The 12,646-nt window shown below is 42.8% G+C and overlaps 1 protein-coding gene across 1 annotated transcript in view; it reads right to left on the bottom strand.

Annotated features, from left to right (window-relative positions):
• The window catches only part of LOC146172559 (nose resistant to fluoxetine protein 6-like), a 98,848-nt gene that overhangs the window by 39,484 nt on the left and 46,718 nt on the right, over positions 1 to 12,646 (bottom strand). Inside the window, exons 4-8 of the mRNA XM_084585804.1 lie at positions 12,182 to 12,266; positions 7,556 to 7,644; positions 3,958 to 4,137; positions 3,141 to 3,234; positions 2,421 to 2,507 (exon numbers count right to left, since the gene is read on the bottom strand). Of these exons, the coding sequence (XP_084441930.1) occupies positions 2,421 to 2,507; positions 3,141 to 3,234; positions 3,958 to 4,137; positions 7,556 to 7,644; positions 12,182 to 12,266 (535 nt within the window). The remainder of the gene's footprint in view (positions 1 to 2,420; positions 2,508 to 3,140; positions 3,235 to 3,957; positions 4,138 to 7,555; positions 7,645 to 12,181; positions 12,267 to 12,646) is intronic.

Genomic DNA, 12,646 nt, shown 5'->3' with positions numbered 1-12,646 from the left:
AATGACTGAGCATCTTGAATCGTTTATTGCAAATATGTGTGTCCTTTACAGATATTATTCGAACTATGCAGCGAATAAAACTAATTAGCGGTGGCTGCTTGGGGCCCGAATGTATGCCACCCAGTAATGTGCAGGGGTTATTTCGCACTAATCAGAGCAGCCTTGCAAGGAGGCTCATTGTAGCAGCAGGAATTTTGGGCATGCCCGTGCCCTCATTTGCTTTGAATCTCCTACGCTTTCCCTCGCAGCAGCTTCGGGCAGTCGACGATCACGCAGTAGTATTTAGGAATCCGCCGGGTGTACAGTACCGTCCACAAATAAAAAGAACATGAGATCGTATGATCTAAACACTTTGCAAAGCGCTGCAGCCGACCACTGGCAAGAACGTACGGCACCCACTGCATGTTCGGGAAGTCAGCCGTGATTGTGTGCATGCACTTTGAACTATAGTTTGTCGCCGGCTTTCCCGGGAGTGCTTAGTAAGCGCAGCAGCAACGCAGCCTCATGTTCCCGTTAACCGTACCGTACGACGGCGCCGGTCGGCACTGAGGTATGCTCGCGGTGCAAGGTGACCAGAATCGACGAAAGCCGTTGGAGTGACAAGCGTGGCAGGGTTTAACGACTGGCGCGTCAAGGTTGGAACGGCCAGGTGCGGATATGACAAAGCAGAATGACCATGGACCCTGACCCACTGGGACAGGGTCCATTGCGTGCCTTTGCGGCAGCAATAACGCGCTTGCAGGGGAGGAAGTCACCAACGTGGCAGATTTCAGGAGAGCATTCGGGCCAAGACGACGGTCATGTATCGCAGTGCACAGCACCACAGAACTACGTGAAGGATGCGTTGAAACGACGCCAAAAATTTATCGTTGACAATCGTAGCTTTGATATAACCAGGTGCGATGTTGAAGCATAAGAGACAAGGTATAAAAGGAAATGTTGAATTATTGTGTTTTTCCTTCTCTCTGTAAGAGAGGGGTCCATGTACAAGTTGAGGTTGTGGGGCAGGACCAGGGAGTTGGCAAGCCAATTGAGGTCACTCGGGTGACTGTAGTTTGTATGTTTTACCTTTTTTACTGCTGATTTTGCTTGCACATAAATGTCGGGACACAGTTATTAGTTATAGTAATGTCAGATTGGTGTGTTAGGCAGCACGTAACCCATCATGGCTGATGCCTGCTATTATTGGCTATGTTCTAGTCGGGGCTTGGTCTTGATTGGTGAACCCAGAGCCCGAGAGCACCGGTATAGTGTTCTAAGCTATGGCTTAACGCGAGATCTTCGGTTAGGTCGAGATAGCCAGACCCAGCTTTTGCCAGGCCTTGCTGTAGGGGACGTAAATATTGTAAACTTCTGGGCATAAACTTCCGTTCATCTCGTCGCTATCTCCAAGTGTCGTTCACAAATATTCACAAGCCTATTTGTCGCGTTAGTTTTGTCTGTATACGTGAGGCCTGGTAAAGATCACTTAAATATTTGGTCGAGTCTGTATCATATTTCTGTATGCTGCCGAAGAGCACGTAGACGTTATATTAAAACAACTAACACAGTGCGCAATCCAGTTTAGATGAACTTGTTCCTAGCATTGTCAATTACAGTTGATGCTATGTCTTCTAATATACTAGCGGCGTTCTTTGCACGCGTTAATTATATGGGTTTTAAATGCTGCCCAATTTATTTGTACGGACGTGGCTGGAATGGATGCACCAAGTCCTTGAATGTTATGATAAGGGGAATGTGATTATTTTCGTGGGTGCCCCACATCAAAATCACGAGCATGAGCGTGTAAAATCACGAAACTAACGCCAGGTTCTTTCGAATGCAAATAGAATTCTCCAAAACCATCGGATCCCTAGCCACACTAGCAGCTCCTATAGGCCACGATAGCATACTAGTATACGGCTCGGTTAAAGCGATAATTGGTTATGCTGGATGTTATCTTGGATGGCCCAAAGTAGGGATTTGTGCATTCATAGACGTGCCTGCAAGTTGAGACATGGTCCGCACTTAAGGAGTTACCGCAAGGTGGACATTTAGTCTAACGATGTTTTGTTTCGTGAATTACTGAACGTCTTATATTTCGTTACGTCTGAGACCGTCAAGCACAGAAAAGGGATGTTGATTTTGTTTCATAGTGCCAAAAGCGAGCGAAGTATAACAGGAATTTTGACCCGTGCAAAGACATAAAATCCCCCCCCCCCCCTTTTTTTTTCAGACAGAAACACTTCTAACTCAAGGCGTTTCGAAAAAAAAAAAGAAACAAATGGGAAGACGTAAAGCAGTTAAGAAAAGCGGAGCGGAGTTGGAAACATGGTCGCTAAGGTCATTCGGCTTGCAGTTTTGCTCTATTGATTTGAGAAAACATATAAACTAACGAATTGTTCAAACCACATAGACTCTCTTTTTCAGAGCGTGCTTACCTATAAAATCGTCTGAAGAGCGCGACAGCGACTACAACAGCCCGGTTCTTATTTTGCTTGTTCAGCACATCGTAGAGCAGATACCCGCTGCAAGAAATCATACTAGATTATTACTTTGCTTTTGGCTGTTTTAGAATACCGTAAACACTGATAAATAAACACAGGAAATATAATAACCGCATGTCCTGGCTGAATTCATCACTATTAAAAAGCGTCATGCCGCCGTGCTTTTAACCATGTGTGTTTAGGTCAGTTACGTTGCCATGAAAAGCTGCGCAGATTACAGCCAGAATTTTATTCACTAGAATTTCCTAGGCTCCAGAATTTTATTCTGCCATTTTGTGAAAGAAAACGAAAATCGAGAATTACCTTTAAAAATCCTGCACTGCCTCTAATAAGCACCGTATGCACTGTTCTTTAAATACAAACTGCTCACTGCAGCGGAGGCCTCCCTGTAGCCTCAGCCTAGTCGGAAAACTGTTCCTAATTTACTTCTCAGCTGTAACAATGGTTACAAGTCCTTGCAGCGACTCGGTCCAATGTAATACACGTACAGCGCAACTAGAATAATAAAATTTTCTAGAACAATATAAAACCGTCGCCACGGGTTCTACACGCTTCTTGTTTTACGTAATTACCTAAACGCTTTCTAGAGCTGCACGTAGAAGGGAGTTAGGTGTTTTGTCGTTAACTGGAGTGTATAAGGGATACTTAGCTTGCCTTATGAAGAAAAAGATATCCACGGACATGTAGCCTGCCGATATAATAACGCCATGCCATTGCTCCATATAAATGAAAGCGTTGTAACTTCTAGCTGAAAAAAACAAAAAAATTCACAAGTTTTCGTTGGAATAGGTTTCCCTGTTATTCTTTTTATCCTGCTTTGGTTAACCTGCCGTTTGCGATTGTGTTCGTAGAATGCTGACTTTTCAAGCAGACACACACACATACAAATGATCAGCACCGCGCATGATTGCTATAATTGCTTTGCGTCATTAAACCGCGTATAACTAACGAATGTATCGGTGAAACCTCAACAGAGAAGCGCTTCATGCTCTTTTATAAGCTAATTGTGCCAGAAGTGCGAAGGCTGCAGCACTGCAATGTGACCTGTGCGGTTCTTCGTTGTTGTCTATAGTGAGGTGAACCATATGCTTTCTGCCCTGATGCTCACTTTATGAGCAATGATAGCGAAGTTCGACATCAGTGGCAGTAGCAGTTCTCAAAGTGCATTTCGTGCTGTGTAGGAGCGGTATGGTTCACGTGTGGAAGCAAGAGAAAGAGGGTATTTTGGCTCGCAATGATTCAGTTGCACTAATTACGAGACAGGTAAGCGCCAAGTATTGTATTTAAATATATTTGACAAACTATCAGGGTGAGTGTCAAAAATATTTGCCAACTTATCACAGCGGGATGTCAGATACAGCAGTACCAATTCCCTCTTCTGAAATTTCGGCAACACGGCTGTAAGCTTTTTGTGGGCCCCTTTAATTCGTGTTCAGCACAAAAGGGAAACAGAATCATATAGGTGGCTTACAATAGTTTTCGGAGAGTAAAATATAGCAGTGTCCGAGGGCAATCCAGAAAATGCTCAAAAAACGGAGGCCGTGTATGAACTGGTAGCATGAAGTTTCTGATTTTTTGTCTCTTTTTGTCGTCAATAATAGTCTGGTGTTCGCCAAAGCTGAGAAAGCCACGATGCGTTGGTAGAAAGCCGCTAAAAAGAGAAAACCAAGTAAGAAAAATGTTCTCAGCACACTTATTTACAAGAAGGAATTCGATATTCGGTACGCCAATAATAGTGACCACTGTGAAAGGAGTCTCTTCATAAGAATATTACGTTAGGGGAACATGCGGAAACAACGAATGATGTACACCGGACTTATATGAAGAGGTCAATTCAAGACATGCATGTCATTTATACGGGTGGGTGAATAGCTGTTTTTCAAAATGGATCTGAACACGAATAGTACAACTTTGCGACTGAATGAAATATGAGTGCGTCTCTCTCACATCTCTATCTTTTCTGTGCTTTAGGCTATGCCAAAATAAGCGAATATGCAGTTTATATACCGAATTGCTGAAACTAATACCAATAGAATCAAATACGAATCGAATATTTAACTAATAGGTTTGGTTTGAAGGGTTTAACGTCCCACAGCGATTCAGGCTATGAGAGAGGCTGTTTTTATCCTTATTCGGTACTTTTATGAATAGCTATAAAAAACCAATAATCATGCAACACTGCTTAGCACTATCAAAGAGGCTGGGAAATGTGCTGTACGGTTCACAATAGTTTTAGTTTTTAAAAGATAAAGCAGTTGCGTTTAAGAAAGACGAAGCCAGTATGAACTCCATGACCGTCATATAATACACACGTGAAGGGTACCCTTACTTACTGGTGGCGACAGCTACCACTCATTTCAGTAGACTAGAGGGCCGAAAGCTACGTACGAAACAAAAATTCTAAAATGGGGAACAAAAGCATGGTTTGACAAACCGGCTTGAGCCTAATATAATTGCCCGATATTGAAGACCATAATATAACCATCGGCAAAATCGATCGGATTAAATTATTGAAACCAAACGTCATTCAACATCTTTCATGACGGAGGGCAGAATCAAAAAGCTAAACAGTGGAATGAAGGGACTTGTGCCCCCCATTCTAGGCAACGGTAGCCTGAAAATTTCGACCCAATGCTATATGTCTAGGGAAAAGAAATAAAAAAAAAGTTAAGAAAGGCGTACAGACTTTACAGATATATACTCACACAAAGTACTGCTTAACAGAGTTCCCAGCATATTTGTACGCAAGCTCTCTAGAACATCGCGAACATACATACAAAACCACCACTATACGTTTTTACAATGCAAATGGGCAAAGTACGAACGAAGGAGAATAAACTGAAGATTTGTGTCAAACTATACCACATGAAGACGGTATGATGAAGTTTAATGTTTTGATTTATCATGCTGGGAATTTGACCCCGAATGATTTGTTTGTCATAATTAGCACAAATACCAGGTATGCACCTGGGTTTATTCTTTCTAGTTGTGTAAGGATCATTTATCGTCGTACCATCTTTCCTTCGCGTTGACTGAACGAGGCATGTTGTTTGGCGTCAGAGCCCTCTTGCTTCCTTCCTAATTCGCAAAGCAACGCCGCCTAACGTTCTTCTAATTTTGCACCAAGTATTCCAAAACTAATCGAACGTCTAGAACATATTTCATTCCTCTAGCATAATTATGAGGGAATGCTGTTTATGCATCAGGCTTTTTAATGAACAGTAGGATATCCATCTCCATATATGAAATTTTGTTAAATTTACGCGCCCCTAGTCGGGATTGAGAATGAAGTTTTCTGAATGTGAACTTTTGTCACTGAGATCCACTCGAAAACTGATAATCACGTAAGCACGCAATTTAAAAATAAAAACAATTTAGACAGCGTTATTCTCGATAAGAAAGTTCATTGCGAAATAAATTGCCCAATACTTTTTTGTCTTCTCTGCTGCGAAATTTATTGCTTGGTTTGGTTTTTAGAACTGAACTTCAGAACGCGACCCAAGCTATGAGAGACACCGTAGTGGAGGTCTGATTTCGACCACCTGGGGTTCTTTAACGTGCACTGACATCGTACCGCACATGGGCGCCTGGCTTTTTGCCTCAAACGAAAAGGGGCCGCCGCGGCTAGGAGAAAATTCTTCATCTTTGTACGCAGAAGACGAGCGCCCTAACCACGGCCCCATCGCGGCGGGAATCAATTCCATTGTATTAATGTGACCGCGTTAAGTGCCCCATGCAGCAGAAAAGCCGGTGTCGGCGCTATGGTTGTAACGCAAACATAAGAAGACAGTAGAGAAGCAAAAATTTTTGCGGAAACCCGCGGAGTTGAACGGGATTTCATCGCAGTGCTAGGCGAGCACGCGACCACTCCGCCACAGACCCCATTTTTTTTCTTTATTGCATAGAGGTACTTCAAGCCCGATTTAAGCAGTTCGCACCCCGAAACCTTTCATACAAAGTCGCACCAGCAAAGTGAGAGCTTGATAGCCCTTACTTTGCTCCATCAAATTTCCAGGAGACATATACATGCAACGAGTAAAGGTAACCAGGCAGAAGGTCGGTCCTGCCTGGGTATATGGTTACCTTTACCATATACCCCCTACAATAGCACGCAGTTCTCTGAACAGACTTCGATGAACGTGGTGGCTCTGCGTGGCGGTCTGTCATAAGGCTATTCTAAAGGCTAAACAGTCTCCTGAGCACAAAAAGGTCACATGAAACCTCAGAAACTCCATTTTTAGGCACAAGTCTCGTTATAGCGTGTAATATCAATGTCCTTTTTCAGGGCCTGCTCAATAATGTTCACAGAAAAAAAATGTGGCACGAAAATACAAAAAACAATGATCTAAAGTTTCTGGCTGATGACACAGGCGATAGTCCATTGTGCACGAAACCACGTTTTGACAGGTAAGGTTGACGTGAGAATTTTAAAAAAGAAAGCCGATGCATTCCATTTCCTTCCCGTACGGTTTTCCTTAGAATACCTGTGCAGTCTATCCAGCAGAGAGATGACAAAACTTCTGATTGAGACGTTATTTCATGCACCGATGTATTGGCAGCCTAGCCTTCCCTTTCTAGACCATAGTGTAATAAAACGGATGAAACGAATGTATATAAAATCAGCCGCAAAAACTTTCTACCACAAAACCACATTGCATCTCTCCAAAAAAAGCTGGTCCTAATATACGCATTCCCCTTTATGACTGTCAGCTAATGTTAAGGTGTTTAAATAGAATAAATTAATTACGGAGGTAATAGTTAAGCGAATAGAAAAGAACAAATCCCTTTTGCTTACCTGCGATGCGGCGCTCAGAGGAAAATTCTTTCGATTGTACGTCGTTGCCACAACAGATGGTGCGAGCCGCCGCCCGATTCAAAGCCTTATACATCCTTTCTTCGTCTTCAAAGCATTGAGGTTTAAAAGCTATTGCATTACTCTTAAAGGCGAACCTTAGGCGTCCTCCATTTTGTTTAGCTATACCTTCAGCATGACTAGTGTATTATTGAAAAGTAGCATGCGTTACGGTGTAGTTCAAGATATAGAAAAGTACACAAAACCTTCATCGCACCTGTTTTGCGACGCTTGTCCCAGCTTTTAGTGAAGACCTCAAATGCAGTTGCTGCTAGAATAAGAGTAGCCAAGACCGCCAAAAAGGCTCTGAAAAGAAAAGAAAAGCTCTAAGTGCCATACACATATCGGGGATAATGAAAACCCTTTGGCAGAAATGCAGTGCATGAAAATGAACCCGGAAAGGAGCCGCCCATTCGGGGGTTCCTACAACAGGAATATGGCGAACACTTCGCCGCGCTTCCACCGCGACAGGTGAAAAGCGCCATTTTCATGTGTGTGATATCTCTCTCGTAGAAAAGGCAGTATTGCGCCACCACAGGGTAGTACCGTGGGTGCAACTTTGAAGGTGGTTGCCCTGGGTGAAGGATGGTAATCAAGAGCGCATGAATACATACCCGGAGTGTGGTTATCAATAAAGGAGGCTGGTATGGCAGAAGCAGAGGAATGCGTAAGCAACTGGAGTGCCGCTGCCATAGGGACAAGGCGAAGGGTGGTTACCGCGGAAGCAGAAAGGCGTTAGGTATGGCGAGTGGGAGGAATGAGCAATCGTAGATGTCTGCTGCAAAAACCAAGCGTTGGTAGTAACCGTGGAATATAAAGGTAAGTTCAACCGCAGAGGCGTTGACCGATAAATTTTTAGTAGAGTACTTACCAGGAAGGGACAGAGGTCTATGGAACGAGATTGCTTCAAGAGCTAAGTATAGCTTGTGTTTAAGGTGGGCTGCTGCGGGAACAGTTCGGAGGACTACACCGTGTATTTTCTTGACTAACTAGCAATAAGTATAATCGGTGCGCAATCTTACTAGTTCTACGTTGGTGAATCGATTCCTGTCGCTTGTAAATACAAGAGAATCTTCGTCTATCCCTGCTATATATATAATATGCCGCCTTCAGGCTAGCTGTCCGCCCGCAGCGAATGCACGCATTATATGTATGAGCACGCTTCAGCAGATTTAGTATTTTTTTTTTTGCGAAGAACCATGGAACTGCTTGCTGGCGCATATTATGCTGCGTGTTCATGACCTTTACAGCACTAATCTCTAATTATGACCAATAAGAGCTGATGCTACATGCACGTGATACTTGTCACAAAATCTTCACATTCTCTTCAGGCATATATTCCCGCCTTTCTACAGGACAAAAAAAAAAAAACAACTAGGGAAAATCCATGCGCATGCATGCGGGTTTCTACTCAGCGCTACAAAAAAAGTAGAAATGAGCACTTTGGAGGTTTTTCGACCGCACAGCTGGCACAATGTAGCCATTTCAATGCGCAAGTGAGAGTGGAATGGTTTCAACGGACGCCTAGGAAGCACTAACACGCGTGGGTGCCATTTAGAGCATGTAGTTTCAAAATTGGTGCGTGCACTGGCCACGCGAAAAATGGTTCATCCCAGTTTTGGTGCTTAGCGTTCCTTCCCATCGTCAGTTGAAAGCGGATTTAAATATCAGACATCGCATTCTTCACGGCTCCCACAGCTCTCCTGCAATCGTATTTCAATGAAATTTTTTCTCTCAGAGAGGGCATTTCTAGAAAGCTTTCATGATTACATCACTTATGGCAGCTACTAGAATCTGTGAGCGAGCACGCAACGAGTGCTTTGCTTTTACAAAATTTTCAGGGTGACAGTGTTTGCTCTCAACAAATATATCACATTTTCTATCACGATGCGCTTTCCTATATCAATGAAAAATTGCTCAGGATTTCCTTTAATGTTAATTGAAAGGATCCCATAAACAGAATTGACTTATAACCTCGCAAAAGCGAGCTCATAATTTAGAAGACATTTGAAAAATTTCCGCCTTTTCCCCCGCGCGGCGACCAGTATCGCCGGTTGCTAACTCGAGATCGTGCATATTGCATTTCTTAGCGAAGCTGATCTAATCTTGGAGTGCGCTATTGATTGGATCTCCAGCGCCCGGGCGAAAAGACGGGATGTTGCCCGTCCCTGCAGGAGATAGTGGCACGTCTCCCTTATTTACACGCTATCTGCTGCTGTACAGCTGCGTCCAGAGGTCCAGTGGAAAAAAAAATAAAGTAAACAACCAAGGAGTGTTGGCTAGGGATGTTTTCTTGAGCGGAATATGGTACCTGTGTGTAATATTCGTGTTTTAGTGCATGCGAAAGCACATGACAATGAGGTCTAGCCAACAGATTATGAATTTGGTTCACCAATTTGTTAGGTGCGGTGAACACGTGGAGGCTTCACGAATAACCTGGAAGGGAGAAATCAGAATCTACCCTTCCAGAATCCTCTTATGCCGAGTTAGATACGCTGCCTTTTGGCCACGCAAGCACGTTCGTACGGCGTAGTAAAAAAGGAGCTTTATATCTTCTCATTCCCGCTGAAAATGTGGGCAATTAACATACACCATGGTACTCACGTGCGGGTCTATGACAGGTGATGGCAAGAAGAGGGGGACGAAACACCATTTACATCAACCATCTGCCACGATAAACTACGCCCAAATAGTGCTATCGTGGGTCACACTAGCATAGCCGCGTTAAAAGTAACTTTTTGCACTCGGCCCGATGTGAATTCACAGAGCAAATAGACAGAAAACGTTTGATCGTCATTATCTCTAGGACTACATGCATAAATTAGGGGGAATCAGATTCCAGCTTTAGTATTTCAGGTTTTGCTAGACATCACGTTCTTATCGGTTTATAACTGGTAGGCTTTGAAAGAATTTTACTTAAAGCCTTTTAGCTTAGAGCTTACTTAATTTTCAGCAGTTTTCTCACTGTATGGCAATTATGAACTTGTGCACAACTTAGGCTTTTATGACTTCGTGAATTGGTAATCCTTCTTGTTACTGGCCAAACCAGTGTAGGCGGTTCTTTGAATATATTTGCTGGCGTAGTTTGGGTGATATATTTCAATGTAGCACCGATGCATATTAAAATCTTACATCGATTTCGCTGAGCAATTCTATATTGATCTTTATCATTACATTTTATTATTTTTTTACTTGATTTAATTTAAGTTCTTGTTCAGGGCAGTGAAAGATATGAGTGAATTGTTAGCAAAATGAGAATACTATAAAATTGCCTAGTCTAGAATTTGAAAAAACGTAGTCTGCACTAGTTCGTATGATACTTGCTGTACCCTTGGAAAATTGACTACTTGTCCCTTTCTATGTTCCAGTCAGTTCTCACCCAGTTGAAACCGAGCAATAATCTGCGGTACCTGCGGGCAGGCATAATTAGTATCCTTAAGTTATACAGTTCCAAATCTGGAACGCACTGAAGAGAAGGGCGTAGGAGATAAACTTGTGGCCACAGAGCGGCAGACATGGCAGTAATTGAATTAGGGTAATAAAATTACTGTAATATAATTACTTTTCCGGTAATTTGAAATGTAATTATTTACGTTTTTGGTTTGGTAATTTATTAATGTAGTTAATTACTTTTGGCAGTAATTTCGCAGCAAATGTCATTAATTCCTTTCGAAATTACTTTTACTAAAGTGCTCAACTAGCCTTTCAATAGACAACAAAGTAGAATGCCGTGAAAGTAGAAACTAATTGCGGCAAGCCGAACGTAACGGATCGGCAAAAGGAAACAGAATTAAGCAAAACAGTGTGTCTTAAACCTCCTGTGTAGTAGGGTCACTTATGCGGCTACCCTTGGGAACCTTCTCCAAGCAGCAGGATGCAAGGCGTTAAGGGAATGCCGAAGGGACCGATGGTGCAGAAGGTAGGAGTTTTGCGTCGGAGGGCACAGTGGTGCCTGGTTACACTCGTCACCACGGGATGAGGAAGGCTGAGGGTGGGAGGAGACAGGCGGAAGGGTCTATGGCGTGAGCATTACTGAGCGCAAGGGGCCGAGGTCGATTCTTGGGACTACGGAAGCAAGAAATAACCGAGCTTCTTCGCGTCCTTCAAATAGAGGAGACAGCTTCGGGCTAGCAAGATGTTGGATTTGCCGCTCCTTTCACAAACCGTGCGACCATACTTCTGCTTTTGTTATTTTGTTGGGGTGTCTTAATTTTGTAATGGCAAGAGCTGTAGGAAGGAGGGAAGGAATAGCTCTCCAGGACGGAATTTGGAGGGTGAGATGAAAGAATTTGTGTACTTCGCATCTAGATAACAAGTTGCTGTTTGTTTTCTAATTTTACTTAGTTTCTGCATGAATGAAAACTAGAAATTTAAAAGTAATTGAATTACTCAGTAGACGTAATTGTAATGTAATTTCATTACTTTCTGGGAGCAGTAATGGGTAATGTAATTTAATTACTTTTATGTGGTTTTCTGAAAAAATAATTAGTAAAGTAATTGAATTCTTTTTTAAAAGATTTTTTGCCACGTACACAGAGCGTTTGTTTCAAAAGGTGAAACGTCGGAAATGTTATAGTGATTCGCCAAATACAACGGATTTTCTTATCACATTGCTGTCTCTTTCCTCATCTTCCATGAAACAGCAAAATGTGATGTTTTACAATCTACAAATTAAGAAGGTCAGCTTGAACCAGGACTATGTTGCTTCAGCAGCATAAAGGAGGCTTTACTGGACCAATTAGCTTTGATAATTATGCCTCACTGTTCAAGGCTCGTTCTTGACGAAGGCAAGGTGCCAGGTCATTGTTACTGGTCACGAAGGTGATACATTATATTTACTCACATGATGCCAGTCTGAGTGCTGTTTATTCCTTTCTGGACGCTGGTCACACAATCCTTGACGGTAATCTTGAAGACGGTCCCCACCACTTTGCATAGATTAAGAATACCGAAAGACAAGGTAAAACAATGTGAGAGCTTTTCGAATAGATGTTACTATTAGGAATAAAAGATTACGCTCGGGAAATGATTTCACACATTTTTTTTCCCCACAGAGGCACCAATCCCAAGGGCAGGTGGCTAAAGATACAGTGGAGCTCGGATTCGACATAGCAGGGCGCCCAGGGTTGCTTTCTGAACGTGGTCATATTTAAAGAGGAAGTATATCTCCTCCAAGACGTAGAAGCCACCGGTGCAGCCGTGGCCTTTCCAGCCAAGATCGGTCAGATAGACTTTGGGTTCGTGACCACACAGAAAACAGATAATTTACAATAATAACGGGCAGGCGCAGAAATTACAGACCTCGACA

The sequence above is a fragment of the Amblyomma maculatum genome, unplaced genomic scaffold (assembly GCF_055883805.1).
Source record: "Amblyomma maculatum isolate TAMU_Amacu unplaced genomic scaffold, ASM5588380v1 scaffold_13, whole genome shotgun sequence".
In the NCBI taxonomy this organism is placed as follows: Eukaryota; Metazoa; Arthropoda; class Arachnida; order Ixodida; family Ixodidae; genus Amblyomma; species Amblyomma maculatum.
The sequence above is the reverse complement of the archived record's forward strand: the minus strand, read 5'-3'. Positions and strand labels throughout refer to the sequence as shown.